This window comes from Ammospiza nelsoni, chromosome 23, assembly GCF_027579445.1.
Source record: "Ammospiza nelsoni isolate bAmmNel1 chromosome 23, bAmmNel1.pri, whole genome shotgun sequence".
In the NCBI taxonomy this organism is placed as follows: Eukaryota; Metazoa; Chordata; class Aves; order Passeriformes; family Passerellidae; genus Ammospiza; species Ammospiza nelsoni.
In genome coordinates this window covers 4,356,021-4,372,401 of record NC_080655.1, presented here as the reverse complement: position 1 = coordinate 4,372,401, position 16,381 = coordinate 4,356,021, and the positions used below count along the sequence as shown (strand labels likewise).

The following is a 16,381-nucleotide window of genomic DNA, read 5'->3' as shown; positions in this document are numbered from 1 at the left end:
CCTGATTATTCTCCTTATCTGCTCTGTTCTTTCTTTTAGCAGAGCTTTCTCTAAATGGATATTGTTTTCCAGGATACAATGGATATTGTACTGGGATTGGTTCTAGGAATGACCCTAATCACAGAGTGGTTTGGGTTGAAAAGGACCTTAAAAGTCATCTCATTGCACTCTCTGCCATGGCAGGGACACCTTCCACTGTCCCAGCTGCTCCAAGCCCTGTCCAACCTTGGACACTTCCAGGGATGGGGCAGCCACAGCATCTCTGGATTTCACACTGGTTCCATGCCATTTCCACTTAGAGTTTGCAAAGTGCAGGTTTGGAATGAGAGAAGAGGGCAGAGCACAGTGACACAAAGATACCCGTTAGCACCTGCTTGTGAACTTCTCTGTTGGATAAAAATTTCATGGAAAATCTAACAAAATACCAGTTTTTGTGTGTGCTCACTTACTCTGTGTCCACCATCCAGGTTGGGGTGTTCCTGTCTTCAGTCAAGAGTGTTTATTCTCTAGGGCAGAAAGGAAACTGCCAACCTTAATAAAAAGGGACATGCAGATTCTGCTGACTGCACATTCACAAATTGATTAAAAAAATCAACATTTTGCCTTTCCACATAAAAATAGGACAGGAGTTACCTGGAGAGGCAGCCTGGTCCATGACACTGGAGCCAGACAGGACTTGCTTGTAACAGTTTTTGATGTTGTGTTTGTAGAACCTGTTTGGAGTCACTCGGTGGTGGGACACTCAAATATCTCTTTTCAGGCTTTGCTTCTTTAGACATAGAAAGTTTATACTCAGCGTGGCTTTTTTCTGTTTTATTTCTCATCTTGTCCATTTCTTGTGAAAGCAGAGAAGTCATTTCTGTCTGTTGTGGCTTTTAGCCTGTGCAGTTCCAGTTCTTTCACTCTTCCCTCACAGATCATATTTTTAATTTTGCTGTCTGTTCTTGTAGTCTGAGTTCTCTTTTTGCTTTTATTGTGTCTGGTTATTGAAGACACAAAGAACTTAAATTTTAATTTTTAAAAATTATATTTAAATTTTAATTTTTAAGCTTTCAAGCTTAAATTGCTCTGAGAAAACTGCATAGAAATTCCAGAATATTCCACATATGTCAGCCTTTGGAGGATGATGAGATCTAACTGTTGATTGCTTCTTTGGCTTTTTGTAGGTAACCTGGTCATTGAAAATAAACCAACCCCTAGTTACACTCCCAATGTAGTGGTTGGGCAAACTCCTCCAGGAACAAACCACGTCAACAAAGCTCCAGGACAAATCAACCTGGCCCAGCTTCGACTGCAGCACATGCAGCAGCAGGTGTATGCCCAAAAGCACCAGCAGCTGCAGCAGATGAGGATGGCCCAGCCTTCCTCTGCCTCTGTGCCCAGGCAGAGCAGCCCCCAAGTCCTGCAGCAGCAGGTGAGTCCTTTGTGTGTTCTTATTTCACCTTCTTTCGCTTTATTTCACCGTAACACTGAGATTTAAAATTGCCCTGTCAGATCTAAACTTACAAAGCGATTTATAGACTAAAATCTTCTGAGATTTGAGATGTTTTAATGTGACAGCTCTTTGCTTTGCTTGATGTTATGTTACTACTGCTGTGGAAAGAGATGGGCTTCTTTTCTCCGTGTTAAAAAGCACAAATTTTAAAAAACCCAAACCCTTGCAGCCTCCCAGGTTGATCAGCATGCAGACCATGCAGAGGGGTAACATGAACTGTGGGGCTTTCCAAGCACACCAGATGAGAATGGCTCAGAATGCTGCTCGTATTCCAGGAATCCCACGCCACAATGGACCTCAGTACTCCATGATGCAACCTCACCTTCAAAGACAAGTATATCCTGTGTACATGCTTCATTGTGCCATTGTGCCAGCCTTTCATTGCAGCTGTAAATGTGTTTATCTGTCCCCCTGTAGCTCACAGCTACACTCATTTATATGCTTCTTTTCCATGTTGCATTACTGTGCTGTGACAGTTTTGCTGAATGGAAGGAAATTCAAACCTTAGGGGTGGAAATGAAATTAAATTAGATGTTTGTGTTGCAGTTTAGTTCTGGGAAGTAAAATGTTTCTTTTTTCACTTTTCAGCTGAAAAGAACATTCAGAGGTTTATTAGGAAATAGTGAGGAGTAGTGGAGTTCAAAGTGATGGAGTTGAGGGGTTTTGATTAAATCAGCTGCTGAAGTGGTTTTAAATTCACACCTGAAGCATTGATGCAGAGCTCTGCATGCCATTAAGAATAAAAATCCTTGACAGTGCATGTTAATGTGACTGAAATACCAAAAGTGAAACAGTTAAAGAAAAAATTAGATGTGAACTCTAAAGCTATCTTAGGAGGAAGTAACTGCTTTAAGAAAATACCACTATATACTTGGTGGGAGAAGCGCTGTGTGTTTAAAACGGAGCCACATGAGGTTTTTTTGCTGTCCAAGTGAGGAAGAGGAGCAGTTTCCCTGCCCTCAGAGCTGTGCTGGCTGTGCTTGGGTCCAGGTCTCTCTGAGGGCAGTGGGGGCTGTGGTGGCCCCGTGCCCAGTGCGGTGTCTGTGTCTCCCCAGCACTCCAACCCCGGCCACGCCGGGCCCTTCCCGGTGGTCTCAGTGCACAACACCACCATCAACCCCACCAGCCCCACCACGGCCACCATGGCCAGCGCCAACCGCGGCCCCACCAGCCCGTCCGTGTCGGCCATCGAGCTCATCCCGTCCGTCACCAACCCGGAGAACCTGCCCTCGCTGCCAGACATCCCCCCCATCCAGGTCAGTGCTGCTCCTCCTGCTCTGCTTTTGTGCTTGGGTGCCAGGATTTGGTCATGGAATGGTGTAAAGGTGTAGAATTCAAGCTCATTTCATCTCTAAAATATTGCAAAAATTCTCCGTCGCCAACCCGGAGAACCTGCCCTCCCTGCAGGACATCTCCCCCATCCAGGTCAGTGCTGCTCCTCCTGCTCTGCTTTTGTAGTTGGGTACCAGGATTTGGTCATGGAATGGTGTAAAGTTATAGAATTGAAACTTATTTCACCTCTAAAATATTGCAAAAGTTGTTCTCTGTCACCAACGTGGGTGTTGATGTCTGCCCTTGCTGCTAGACATCTCCCCCATCCAGGTCAGTGCTGCTCCTCCTGGTTAGGTGCCAGGATTTGGTCATGAAATGATGTAAAGGTGTAGAATTCAAACTCATTTCACCTCTAAAATGTTGAAAAAAGTTGTTCTCTGTCACCAACCTGGAGAATCTGGCCTGGACGTCCCCCCCCATCCAGGTCAGTGCTGCTCCTCCTGCTCTGCTTTTGTGGTTAGATGCCAGGACTTTAATAATTAATGTAATTAGCATTTAAAGGTGTAGAATCCAAAATAATTTCACCTCTAGAATACTGCAAAAAGTTCTCCATTACCAACCCAGAGAACCTACTCCTCCCTGCAGGACATCTCCCCCATCCAGGTCAGTGCTGCTCCTCCTTCTCTGGTTTTATAGTTGGGTACCAGGATTTGGCCATGGAATGGTGTAATCAGAATTTAAAGTTGGCCAATAGTAGTTGGCCATGGAATGGTGTAATTAGCATTTAAAGTTGTAGAATTCAAACTCATTTCACCTCTAAAATATTGCAAAAAGTTCTTCAATATTGCAAAAAGTTCTCCATCATCAACCTGGAGAACCTGCCCTCCCTGCAGGACCTCTCCCCCATCCAGGTCAGTGCTGCTCCCCTCTCTCTGGTTTTTTGGTTAGGTACCAGGATTTGGCTATGGAATGCTGTAATTAGAATTTAAAGTTGTAGAATTATCATCTTCAGCCTTTCTCTTAGGCATGCAGCTGGTTTATCCATGTAGGGCTGACCTGCTCCACCTAGTAACCTTTAGATTAATCATTTTTTAATGTGTCCTGTAGTAAAATTTACACTTTAATTAATCCAAAATCTGTGTTCACTTCCTTTCTTCCACAAGACCATCTTGTGGGAAGATGGAATAATTAATGGTGATGTATTTTGAGTGCCCTGAATGGTGATTTATTCAGGGTTAAAGCTGCCTGGAGTTTTCTGGATGTTCTAGAAGGAAGCACAGAGGGGACATGTCCCATTGTCCCACAGAGAGGGGACACAGGCTGAGGTAGATTCTGAAGCTCATTTGGAGAGGTGAAAAGCACAGTTTAATGTACGTGTGGAGGCAAATAAAATAAAAGTAATGTGTTTTCTGCAGGGAGGGGAGGAGGATGATAGCTTCATCCTGAGAACAGCACCTTGGCATTGAAACGTCCCTGTAAAACCCAGGAGATATTTGGTCACCTACAGGAAACAAAATAAATTTCATCCAAGATGATCTGCTGGAATATCAGCTGCAACTTTGCAACTCTTAAATGTTCAGGGCTGGTGTGTTCAGTGTTCTCAGGAGGCTGCAGGTCATTTTTGATGTGAGAATGGTGGGAGGAGGAATCCCATCTCAGTGTGAGCAGCCTGCAGTGCTGAGTTAGAACAAATCATTACCATGCAACTTCCAGGTGCACTGAAAATGCAGAATTCTGCTGAGATACTCTTCTTTTTATACCTGTTCATGCAATAGCTGTTATGGATTTTAGTTGGGTTTAGTGGATAGGAGGTGTTAGTCCTTCAGGCTGCTGGCACAGTCATTAAAACCCACTTGGAATGCAGTGTGTTTCAAACACATTATTGAATTTAACACATTTAAGCAGTTACAGCAACAAAGTCCCTGTTTCCTTGGGTTTAACAAGTGCAAAAATCTGTTTGAAAAGTGAGTGGGAGATTTCCCATCATGTTAAGGAAAGACAAGATTATGGCCTCCCTTAATATCTTAATTATGGAATAACTTCTGCAGCCTCAGAAATCTGGTGTTTCGTGGCTAACAGAGCTCCATGTGTGTGACTGACACACTGAGCAGAAAGTTTGCAGTGACCCTGTGTAAGTACAGCCCGGGATCATAATGGAAAAAAAACCTCAAATTTAGGAGCTTTTGAAAAATGTTACTTGTTTGAAAGCCTGATTTCTGCATGAAACTGATACAAATATTTGCTGATTTCCTGAATCCTTGAAGGTAGAGGGAACAATTCCAGTGATCACAATTTAAAGGTGTGAATGAGACCTGTCTGATTCAGGTTTTTGTTTTTCCTCCTCAGCTGGAAGATGCTGGTTCCAGTAGTTTAGATAATCTGCTAAGTAGGTACATCACAGGCAGCCACCTCCCCCCACAGCCCACCAGCACCATGAATCCCTCCCCAGGACCTTCAGCTCTGTCTCCAGGGTCATCAGGTAAATCTGATGGGTTTTTCTAGTTATTCCAGAATGTGATGGCTATTTCTGCTGTTTAAGTTGAAAATAATTGCTTAGCATTTCCTGCCAGAAGGGAAGAAATGTTGTATTTCAAATTTGTTTTGCTCAGAAATAGATTCTTCCAGAAATTTAAATTTTACCTTCCCTTAGAGATGTCTTTATAGTAACAAACTGCCAGCACATGGATGCACTATTCCAGATATATATAAATATATATATATAGATATATATTTTATATGTATTTATATGTTTATATATTTATATATATTTTTATATATCCATATAGAGACACTATCAGGGTCATTCTGAGTATAATTAATTAATGGTAGAGCTTTTCTTATGCATATGAACAAATTAAGTCACCACTACTTAATACTGAGGTAGTTTAACATTGAAAATGTCCATTTTTATAAGTAAGAAGATTATTTCAGTCAATGGGAAGAAATCCTTCCCTGTGAGGGTGGGCAGGCCCTGGCACTGCCCAGAGCAGCTGTGGCTGCCCCTGCATCCCTGGCAGTGCCCAAGGCCAGGCTGGATGGGTTTGGAGCACCCTGGGACAGTGGAAGGTGTCCCTGCCATGTCAAGGGTGGCACTGGATGGGATTTAAGGTCTTTTCCAACCCAAACCACTCTGGGATTTGATGTTTCTCTTGGTTTTCTCTACAAGACTTGTAAGATCCTGTCAATGAATGTGGGGCTTTCTGTGTTTCTCCAAACCTGCATGCAAACCATGCAGAGGCTGCTTTTTTGACATTATTAGTGGCTCCCAGTGCATAAAATTTGAGGATGTAATGGTTTGAAGGCTTTAGCACTGTTTGGATTAGGTGAAATAATTATTGGGGCTCTAAGAACTGTGTGTTGCCATTTTTTATTGAATGTGATGTGCTGGATTTGTTGTGATCACAAGACTGAGAACAGCTGGCTTAGGTGACTTGGGAAATTGGGATATTCCTGCAGCATTTCTGGGGTTGCTCAGCACCAGTCAGTGAATGTAAACTTGTGCCAAATCAGTTCTGTGCTGCTTCTTTGCAGGATTATCCAACTCCCACACTCCTGTGAGGCCCCCCAGCACCTCCAGCACAGGCAGCAGAGGAAGGTGAGTGTCACATTAACAATGTCAGGCTAAAAAAATCAGACATGAATAATTCCAAAAAAAACCTGGCAATTGGCAAATTGTGCTTTGTCATAACTGTGACTGAGGAATAGAAAAATACATGAAGATTTATATTCTAAATTTTTTTCCTGCACTTCTTTAAATGTGCTGCCACCCTTTGCCTTTTTTTTTTTTGGGAAACAGTTACCTGAATTTCTTTGCCCTGTTGATTTTTCCTCTTATTTATCTGGTGATGTGCTGATGTCTCTGCAGCTGTGGCTCCTCAGGCAGGACTGCTGACAAAACTGGCATTGGCTTCAAGGCTGACCAGGTGAAAGTAAAGCAAGAGCCAGGCACAGAGGAAGAGATCTGCAGCTTCTCAGGAACAGTAAAGCAGGAAAAAACAGAGGATGGCAGAAGGAGTGCTTGCATGGTAAAGTTAGTTTATGCTCAGTGTTTTCCTGGCAGCAGTTTAAGAATTTAAAAAGGGAAAAAAAAAGGTGTTTTTACTCTGAAGCTTCATTTTAAGAGGTATTTTCTCCTTGGTAATACTCTGCCAGGCACAGAGTGGCCTCTAATGTAAATTTTATCTTTAATCATCAAAATGAAGTGTAATAGAGTGTATTTGCTGCTTTTAATCCCTAATTATTAAAAGCTGTGAGTCACCCATTGATAGTAGACATTCCCATATAAGTAATTGCATTCAGGAAACCTCCAGTCAATCAAAAGTTCTTAAAGTATAAATCAAATAATTAGCAAATAATCTTTTTCAGTGTTTCCCAGCTGTGCTTGATTGAACAGGATTGTGTACAGGGAGCAGGGTGGTGGAGTTGAGGATTTTTCCTAATGACAACCAAGTTGTCATTAACAGCTTTTAATGACTCAGTGTGTTTGGCTTGTTACAGCATTTCTCTTGTTATATATCAGAAGAAATGAGAGTGTTCTACAAAGAAAGGACATGTGAAAAAGCAGTTTTCAGTACTGCATGATTTCCCATGGTTTTTGGGATGTGAGCACGGTGCCTTTGAATGGTGGGAGGGTTTTGAATATCCTGCAATAAAATCAACCCTGATTTCCCACGTGCTGCTTTCATTGCAGCTCAGCAGCCCCGAGAGCAGCTTGACACCACCACTATCCACTAACTTACACCTGGAGAGTGAACTGGAAGCTTTGGGCAGCCTGGAGAACCACGTGAAGACAGAGCCAGCCGATCTGAGTGAGAGCTGCAAGCAGTCTGGGCACGGCCTGGTGAACGGGAAGTCGCCCGTGCGCAGCCTCATGCACCGCTCGGCCCGCGTGCCCGGGGAGGGCAACAACAAGGATGACGACCCCAACGAGGACTGGTGTGCTGTGTGCCAGAATGGGGGGGACCTGCTGTGCTGTGAGAAGTGCCCCAAGGTGTTCCACCTCACCTGCCACGTCCCCACGCTGCTCAGCTTCCCCAGGTACCCACAGCAGCAGCAGCAGCGGGGTGGGCACGGAACCCAGAGTGGTGTTGCCTCCAAAATCAGGGTGGTTTTCTTATACTACAGCAATATCACATACTTATACTACAAAAAATATGATATTTCCAAGGCCTTGCCTGAGTTATTTATGTGTAGCTGATTGTCCAGACCCAGAATATCCCCCTGGCTGTCCTGAGCAGCCAAGACCCCTGCCAGGGGGCTCAGAGCCCAAAATGCCCCTGTGTGGGTTTGATTGTGACCCATGGAGCAAATTACCAACCTTAGATGAAGATCTGCAAGCCATGACAAATTAAGTAGAATGATAGTGAATTTATCACAAGGTGAAAAAGTAGATTTTGGGGTTTTTAGAATGGGGGTTCAGGAGGCAAGATGGAGGGAACTGGGCATGCCCAGCCTTTCTCCTTCTTCTTGGCCTCCATCTTCTGCTGTGATGTTGGCACTTACAGATTGGTGTAGAGTAGAAGCTCACTGCCTAACACAGGTGATAGGTATTGGGAAGTAATTGTAAATATTGTACATGTAGTTTTTAGTATAAAGGCATAACACTGCCCTGAGGGCAGGCAGAGTGCCTGGAGCTGTCCTGCTGGACAGACCTGGGCAGGGCAGGAGAAAACTTTTTATAGATAAGAAACAATAAACAACCTTGAGACCAAGAAATTAAGAGCTCTGACTCTTTCTTCAAGCACCAGGCTGGGAAAAGAGACTTCCCAACTTTTCTCTGACCTGCTAGAGATCCCCACAGCTGATCAGTGTTTATCTGATAACAGAATCCTGTTCTGTTTATCTGTTTATCTGTGTAAAGTCTCACAATGGGATGCTGGTGTGTAAAGTTCATTTTAAGGCAAGGTGAGAAGGGTGTACTGTAAAGTTAATACTTTATAAAGTATTAAAGCATCATATGAAGGCAGGAAAGGTGACCTTGACTGGCAGAATTATTGTGAGCATTAAGGGTCAATCCTTGGCTTTGGGTATCCAAGTCTTCACTGCAGTAGAATGTGAATCTTTAAGAATTAATTAAAACTGTTTGTAGTCATCGCTGGTGAGAATTTATCCCTGGATGTGTGCAATAATTGTGTTTTTCTCTTTAGTGGAGAGTGGATATGTACATTCTGCAGAGACCTGAGCAAACCTGAAGTGGAATATGATTGTGACAATTCCCAGCACAGCAAGAAAGGCAAGACAGCACAAGGCCTGAGTCCTGTGGACCAAAGGGTGGGTGTCAAACCTGCAGCAATCTGCTTCCCAGGAAAATGCTTTGTTCACATCAGCTCCCCCTCACTGACTGGAGATGGTTTTGCTTTGGCTGAAGCAAATTAAATGTTGTTGAGGCTTTGTAAAACAACCCAAATGAGATTTTTTCCTGCTGTGGCTGCATCTCCAGGTGTTGGTGACTGTGGGAGTGCCCCAGTGCCTTGGGACTGTAATCACTGAGGAGCTAAAATTCAGCATGAACACAAATTCTGTATTTAAATGCATCATTTAACATGCACTTGATTAAAAGTCCTTTGCATTAGGCATTGGTGTCACCTTCATAAAATATTTCTGGGAGCTTGGTGTGTTAAGTGCATTCTGTGAGAGGTGCTGGGAGTGTTCAGGTGCATTCTTGGGGAATTTTAATGATCTTGACAATCAGAATTATTTTGAGCTTTATCAGTCAGCCTCTGTGTAGTGTTAGGAGTATCATCAAATCAAATTCCTCTAAAGGAATTACATGTAAAGCAAGGAAAAATATTTCAACAAGGATTTTATAGAAACACTGGCTCTGCTTTCAGATTGTTCAGTTTTGTCTTGTGGGGGAAAGTCTGCAGCTCAGTCCTTTCCTGTTACATGTGGTTGTGATTGGACAAAAGCAGTAAAAGTGCTTGTAGTTGGTATTTTATTTTAAAATTTGCAGTATATTAGCATGTCTCTCCATGCTTGACTTCAGCCCTAAACTTTTGGTTAGGAGGGAGAAAACAAAGAGGAAATTTGTGAACAGTGAATGGGGTTCTGCCTCTCAACTCTGCCCTCCTAAGAACTTTACCTTTTTAAATTAAGTTGAGGGAGTTGCATTTAAATTTTCTACTATGCTGTTAAATTAGAAGCCTATTTAGAATTTGGATGTATGAATTCCTGGGCTAGGGATAAATTAAGAATGTTAATCTGACCCTGTTTGTTTCTTTTTAAGAAATGTGAACGCCTCTTGCTTTACCTGTACTGCCACGAGCTGAGCATTGAGTTCCAGGAGCCAGTCCCAGCCTCGGTGAGTGTCCTGCAAACACCTGGGGAATTCTGTAATTCTGTGTGGGGTAACAGCCCTGAGAGTCTGGAGCTGGATTTGGGGTCAGTCTGAAAGTTCTGGCAGCCATCCAGCATTTCATGGGGCTGAGAGGGAGAGCAGCTGATTCTGGAGCTGCTCCAGGCAGATGCTTCACTCCCAGTCTCAAACCCAGATATTTAAAAATACTTCCAATTAGCAGTTATTGAATTGGAACAAGATGTCTCAGGCTACCCATGAAACTCAAAATGCTTTAGGAGGGCTTTTTGGACAAATTTGTGAATGAGAGGAGGGAATAAACTGCTTTGACTCTTTGTGTTTTCAGCTGTAAAAGAAGTAAGTAATGAAAAGCTTTGTGGTGCTGTGAGAGACACTGAAGGTTAGAGAGAATCCCAGAGTGGTTTGGGTTGGAAAGGACCTTAAAGCTCTTCCAATGCCACATCTGCCATGGCAGGGACACCTTCCACTGTCCCAGGGTTCTCCAAGCCCTGTCCAGCCTGGCCTTGGGCACTGCCAGGGATCCAGGGGCAGCCACAGCTGTGCCAGGGCCTGCCCACCCTCACAGGGAAGGATTTTACCCCAATATCCAATCTAAATCTACCCCCTTCAATTTAAAACCAATCCCCCTTGTCCTGTCACTCCATACTCTTATAAAGAACTTTTTAAAGTTCAGTTCGAGGAAAGAAAAATCGGAAATTGTTCTGCTTTGCTGAAATGAGATAAGGGATTGATACCTTCAGTGTGGAAATTCAGCTGTGAGCTCTGCAGCCATTCAGTGCTAAATCACTGTTGGTTTTTTCCAGATACCAAACTATTATAAAATCATAAAGAAACCCATGGATTTATCCACGGTGAAGAAGAAACTGCAGAAGAAACATTCCCAACACTACCAGACCCCCGAGGACTTCGTGGCCGACGTGCGGCTGATCTTCAAGAACTGTGAAAGGTTTAATGAAGTATGTTAACTTCCAATCTGAGCACCATCTGTCCTTTAAATGAAGATTTATTTCAACCTGGTTGTGCAGCTTCTCCCATGAAAAGCTCTGCTTCCAGCTGTAACTTCTGCTTTTGGAGCAGATGCTGAATCAGATACTTGAAAACCAAACCAAACTCAAGGCAATTGCAGAGTAACTTCTCATTTTTAATTAAATGGGGAGAGCAGAGGGAACTATTAAAATGCATTCAGTGGTCTCTGTGAATGAGGAGCAGGGTGACCTGGTTACTGTGCAGGAGATTGATTGTAGAAGTGCTTAGGAAGTGCCATAAAGACAATCAAAGAGTCCTTAAAAGTGTCTCAAGCTGCCCAGGTAATTGGTTTACACTCATGGAACAAGGTAGAATCTGTTGCGAAACTTCCTCTACTGGGGAGAAATCTGCCTTTCTGAAGTTATTCTGGTTTTAGTACCTCACACAAATGAATCCAACAAAGCTTTGTGGCCCTTATGGCTTTTATTAACCTTCCTGCTTAAACCCCTTGGTGGTTGGGCTCTCACAAAAATCAGTTTTAAGTGAATAATTTGGGTGTGGGGTCATATTTTTTACTAATTTTGCAATGATCCCATCTAATAATGAAATATCCCTTACACCTGAAATGTGACTTGGGGAGATAAATGACCTGAATGTTACTGAGCAGTGGGAAAATAATCTGAATATAAATTAAAAAAAGGTGATACTGGGCTGAAAGTGAGTAGGAGCTAAGGGGGTTCCTAATCTTTGAGATGCTTTAAAGCAAGAATGACAAAAGACATCACAAGGAGTGGCTTTATTCTGACCTTAAAATGCAGAAAGCAGCCAATATTTCTTATTTCTCTGCAAAATGTAACCTGGACTTGCAGTGTTTGGGCTGCATTTCTGGCCCTGTGCAGAAGGAAACTGAAGGAACTGCACAAAGCTGCAATTAAAACCTCCCTAGGAAAAATCAGGGTCAATGATGTGATGCTGGAACTGCTCACAAGCATTTGGGATTTTGACAGCCCGACTCCTTTATGTCCCTGCATTAGAGGAGGTTCATGAGGTAATTTAATTATGTGAACTTCTCAATCAGGGGAATTAATGAAGCATCCACTCTAGAGGAAAACATGCTGCAGCTCTTAGAGACCAGAGTACAACAAGGGAGGAAGGACTGAAGGATGTGGTGATTTTTTTAACTTTTTTAAAAAAGAAAATAAATGTGTTTCAGCTTGCCTGGCTCATGGCAAAAGTTGAGTCACTCTGACCTCTCACAGCAGCATCATGTCGAGTGCCTCTAAGCCAAAAGCAGAAATCCCAGTGGGGTAATCCCCAGGAAATCTCCTGGAGCTCCTCCCTGCAAAGGAGAATTCCCCACAGTCATTTCCAGGCATTTCCAGTTTATTGTGAGGAAAGCAGTGATGAGTGGAAAATGGCTGGGAGCCACTTGTACAAAAGTTGTGTGTTCTGTTGAGGGTTTATTTAGCATCTAAGACTGTTTTAAACCTGCTGCCTAAGTTTGGGAACTAAAGCTAGCAAACCATAACAAACTGTCTTGTTGTTATGGCTGACTTTAGTCATCCAATCCTGTGCGATCTCGTAACTTTAGAAAGGATTATAATTTCATTTTTTTTGACTCTGGTATCCTTTTTAGATGATGAAAGTTGTTCAAGTTTATGCAGAAACACAAGAGATTAATTTGAAGGTAAGCGTTTCAGACCATGCACACTTGGTGAAGGGATGTGCATTTCCAACAGGTGAATATTCCTGTCTTCTTTCATCCACAGGCTGATTCAGAAGTAGCACAGGCAGGGAAGGCAGTTGCATTGTACTTTGAAGATAAACTTACAGAGATCTACTCAGACAGGACCTTCCAGCCTTTGCCTGAATTTGAGCAGGAAGAGGATGATGGTGAAATAACTGAGGACTCCGATGAAGATTTTATACAACCACGTAGAAAACGCCTAAAATCAGATGAGAGACCAGTGCATATAAAGTAATCTAATGATATGGACCTAAAATTTATTGTAAAAACTGTTATTTAAGTGTTCCTGGAATATTATCATGCCTACAGTGGCCATCTTGCAGAAGCTGATAGCTTTTTAAACAGTATTAGATAACAAAAAACACTTGTACAGAAAAACATTCGCATCAAAAGGGGAAAAAAACCTGTATTGTAAATTTTTGGTGGTTTGTATTTTTTTTTTCCTTGATTACTTGCTATATTCTTTCTTTTCCTGCTGGAGGGGACACACTCATGCTGGTCTCACAGCCAGAGGTGGAGGAGTGTTGAAGAGAAGCAGATTTGATAGATGTTCCATGTACAGATAAGACTGTAGTGACACGACCTGCAGGACTGGACCCACTCAGTGACTGTGTCTTGCATTCCACTGCAGTGTAAACTGTGAGCAGAGCTCCTGGAATCCCCTCTGTGTCCACTCAAGTGTGTGTTGGTCGTTGCTTTGATCATCTCATTGAAGCAGGACTGTGAATAACTGATCTTCTGTGTCCATCCAACTGTTGACATTTTGCTTTCTTTACTCCATTTCATGTATAGCAAAAGGAAGAAGAAAGGAAAATCATTAAACTGTTCTGAATGGGCGAGTGCAGGAATGGGAGGCAGATGAAAGGCTAAGCTGGTGGCTCCAACCCCTTTGAGTAGGACAAGGTGTATTTATTAAACTCCTGTACCCAGAACATTTTAATGGCATCCATGGCAGAAGTCTCAGCGTTGTCATCTGTCCCTGACCCCCTGACGAGGCAGAATGTTCTCTCCAGTGTTCATTCTCTACTTTTCTGTACTTAAAATATAGACTGAAGAGGTAATAACTGGTTGGGGTGTTTTTCCAGTCTTCCTAAATATCAGTTTCTAATAGACCACTCGGCAAACAATAACCTATTAACTACCAAATGTGTAAAATTTCCTGTATTCACTTTGTCTTATTTGTAAATAGTGAATTGAGATTTCTTGCAGGTCAGCAACATTTGCTGAACTGTTTTTAAGCTAATATGTATTCTTATTGATTGTTCCTATCAAGAAAAGATTTGTAATATATGCTATTTCTAACATTGCATTCATTTTGAGGTTCTGTCTTATTTTTCTTAGAGTACTTCTCAGAACTTTCTTCAGAAGCAGCTTGTGAGGGAAATGTGCAGGAAGATTGGAATCAGTCTGAGTTTGTTTTGCCTGTCCATCCATTGAACAAAGCACTTGCACAGGGTTTGGCCTTGAGTGGTTTTTGGTCAAAGAGTGAGAACAGAACAATTTCCCAATTCCTCAGTAACCCCTGGGGCACCTCTGCAGTGCCTTCCCTTGCACTGCCTCCATCCCAGCATTCCTGGTTAGAAATCATGGAATCACAAGGAGTTACAGCTCCAGGAGTTGTTTTCTTTGCTGACACAAGTCAGTCCTAGAAATAAATACAATTTCTGGCCTTCAGATTGATCTTGTTAAAGGAAGTTGAAGAATTCATGGAACCAATGAGCTCGAGATGGCAGACTCTGAGTTTGCCATGGTTTGTGTGGATCCAGCAATTCTGTGGGAGATCCCTGGGGGTTTGGTGTGCTCAGCACAACAATTCCTGTGACATTGTCCATGCTTTACCATCATGGTAAAGAGAAATATTTTAGCACAATATCAAATGGAGAAATGCTCTCAGCAGTTTTTATGCAAATCGCTGCAGATGTGGTTTCTTTTATAAGAACCAGGTCTGTGTACCTTGGGATTCTCCCTCTTGCAATAAATGAGGGGACTGAAGGTGTTTTTAACTTCCAGCTCACGTCTTCACTCAAATGTTACACTTCAAACTCAAACTGGTTGTTTTTTTTTTTTAATTTCTTAGACATGAACAGTGCTGTTTTAAGTTTATTTTTTACCAGTTTGTATGTGAAAGGAAAAGGAATTCCACTTCAACATATTAAATTGACAAAGAGCAACAACTTTGCCCGTGGAAAAGCTGATGTGTGAATAGGACACTGGTAGTGACAAGGGATCATTTCATGGCTCTGTGTATTGCCTATTTATGCATTTCTAGTTTCTCAGCTTCATTTTGCAAAAGGAATATTATTAAAATTATCATGAAAATAAGATTCTGTGAGCTCTCTTCACTCGGGCCTCCTGTTTTTGTGGCACTTTGGTACCTTCAGGCCTCGCCTTTTGAGCTTTTCCCTGGGCAGCAGCTGGGCATTGGATCCTGCAGAGACCCTGGGGATGAGCCAGAGTGTGGGGTGGGCATGGGGGTCCCCAGATGGAGTCAGGGGGTCCCCAGATGGAGTTCAGGAGTTCCCAGCATAGGACAGGGGGATCCCAGCAGAGCTCAAGGGATCCTGTCATAGGACAGGGGCATCCTAGGTGGTGCTCAGGGGATCCCAGCAGAGTTCAGGGGATCCCAGGTGCACCCCAAGGAATCCCAGAAGAGCTCAGGACATCCCAGCAGAGCTCAGGGGGTTCCAGATGGAGCCCAGGGGATCCCAGCACAGCTCAAGGGATCCTGTCATAGGACAGGGGGATTCCAGGTGGACTTCTGGGGGATCTCAGCAGAGCTCAGGGGCTCCCAGATGGAGTTCAGGGGATCCTAGGGGCAGCCCAAGGGATCCCAGCAGAGCTCAGGGGAGCTCAGCATAGCCCAGGGGATCCCAAATGGAGCACAGTGGGAAGGACTCACCCCAAACCCTCCAGAGAAGCTCGTGCCCCCCATCTGCTGCAGGACCCTCAGCTCCCCACCCAGACCCCAGAGCAGTTCCCAGTGTTTTGGGACAGCCTTTCCTTTGAGGTGGCCTCTCCAACACTTCACTGCAGGTGGAGAACTTGGCCAGCTCGTGCTCAGCATCTTCTGCACACCAGGAGTGCAGCTGGGCTGGGCCTTGCTGGGCCTGAGTTCTTCCCTTGCACCCTCCAGAGCTGCTCCTCCCACCCATCCCCAGTGCTCAGCAGGATTATGTGGAATTTTGAATGCGTGCAAGAAATCTCAAGTGTTTCCTTTATACAAGGAAAACAAAACATTCTCTTCTTCTTCTTCTTCTTCTTCTTCCCCTTCATTTTTGAACTCCCAAAGCAGCAATTCAGTGATTGTTTTGAAAGCAGCAAAGTTCTATTTGAAATTATTTCAAAGATAAACTCTGCTAATCCCTTCCCTGGTCCTGTAGGCTGGGTGTTCATCACAGAACTGGGAAGGGTTTGCTCAGTGGGAACAATTTTTGGTGTAACTCATTACTGGGTTTGTATTAATGAGCCACATTAATTCTCTGGGCATCTTCTCCATGCCAGCTGCTGGGTGTGCAATGTGTCAGTGGGAAATCAGAGCACAGATTACATCAGGAAATCTGTAAAATTGGGGTGGCAGGAGGAATCT

General features: G+C 43.4%; 1 protein-coding gene across 1 annotated transcript in view; it reads left to right on the top strand.

Annotated features, from left to right (window-relative positions):
- TRIM33 (tripartite motif containing 33) overlaps positions 1 to 15,117 on the top strand; it is a 47,331-nt gene extending 32,214 nt beyond the window's left edge. The window contains exons 9-20 of the mRNA XM_059487883.1: positions 1,167 to 1,414; positions 1,665 to 1,829; positions 2,551 to 2,751; positions 5,114 to 5,246; positions 6,299 to 6,362; positions 6,633 to 6,792; positions 7,458 to 7,804; positions 8,914 to 9,037; positions 9,993 to 10,067; positions 10,886 to 11,038; positions 12,685 to 12,735; positions 12,818 to 15,117. Of these exons, the coding sequence (XP_059343866.1) occupies positions 1,167 to 1,414; positions 1,665 to 1,829; positions 2,551 to 2,751; positions 5,114 to 5,246; positions 6,299 to 6,362; positions 6,633 to 6,792; positions 7,458 to 7,804; positions 8,914 to 9,037; positions 9,993 to 10,067; positions 10,886 to 11,038; positions 12,685 to 12,735; positions 12,818 to 13,030 (1,934 nt within the window). The 3' untranslated portion in view covers positions 13,031 to 15,117. The remainder of the gene's footprint in view (positions 1 to 1,166; positions 1,415 to 1,664; positions 1,830 to 2,550; positions 2,752 to 5,113; positions 5,247 to 6,298; positions 6,363 to 6,632; positions 6,793 to 7,457; positions 7,805 to 8,913; positions 9,038 to 9,992; positions 10,068 to 10,885; positions 11,039 to 12,684; positions 12,736 to 12,817) is intronic.
- Positions 15,118 to 16,381: the final 1,264 nt, after the last annotated feature.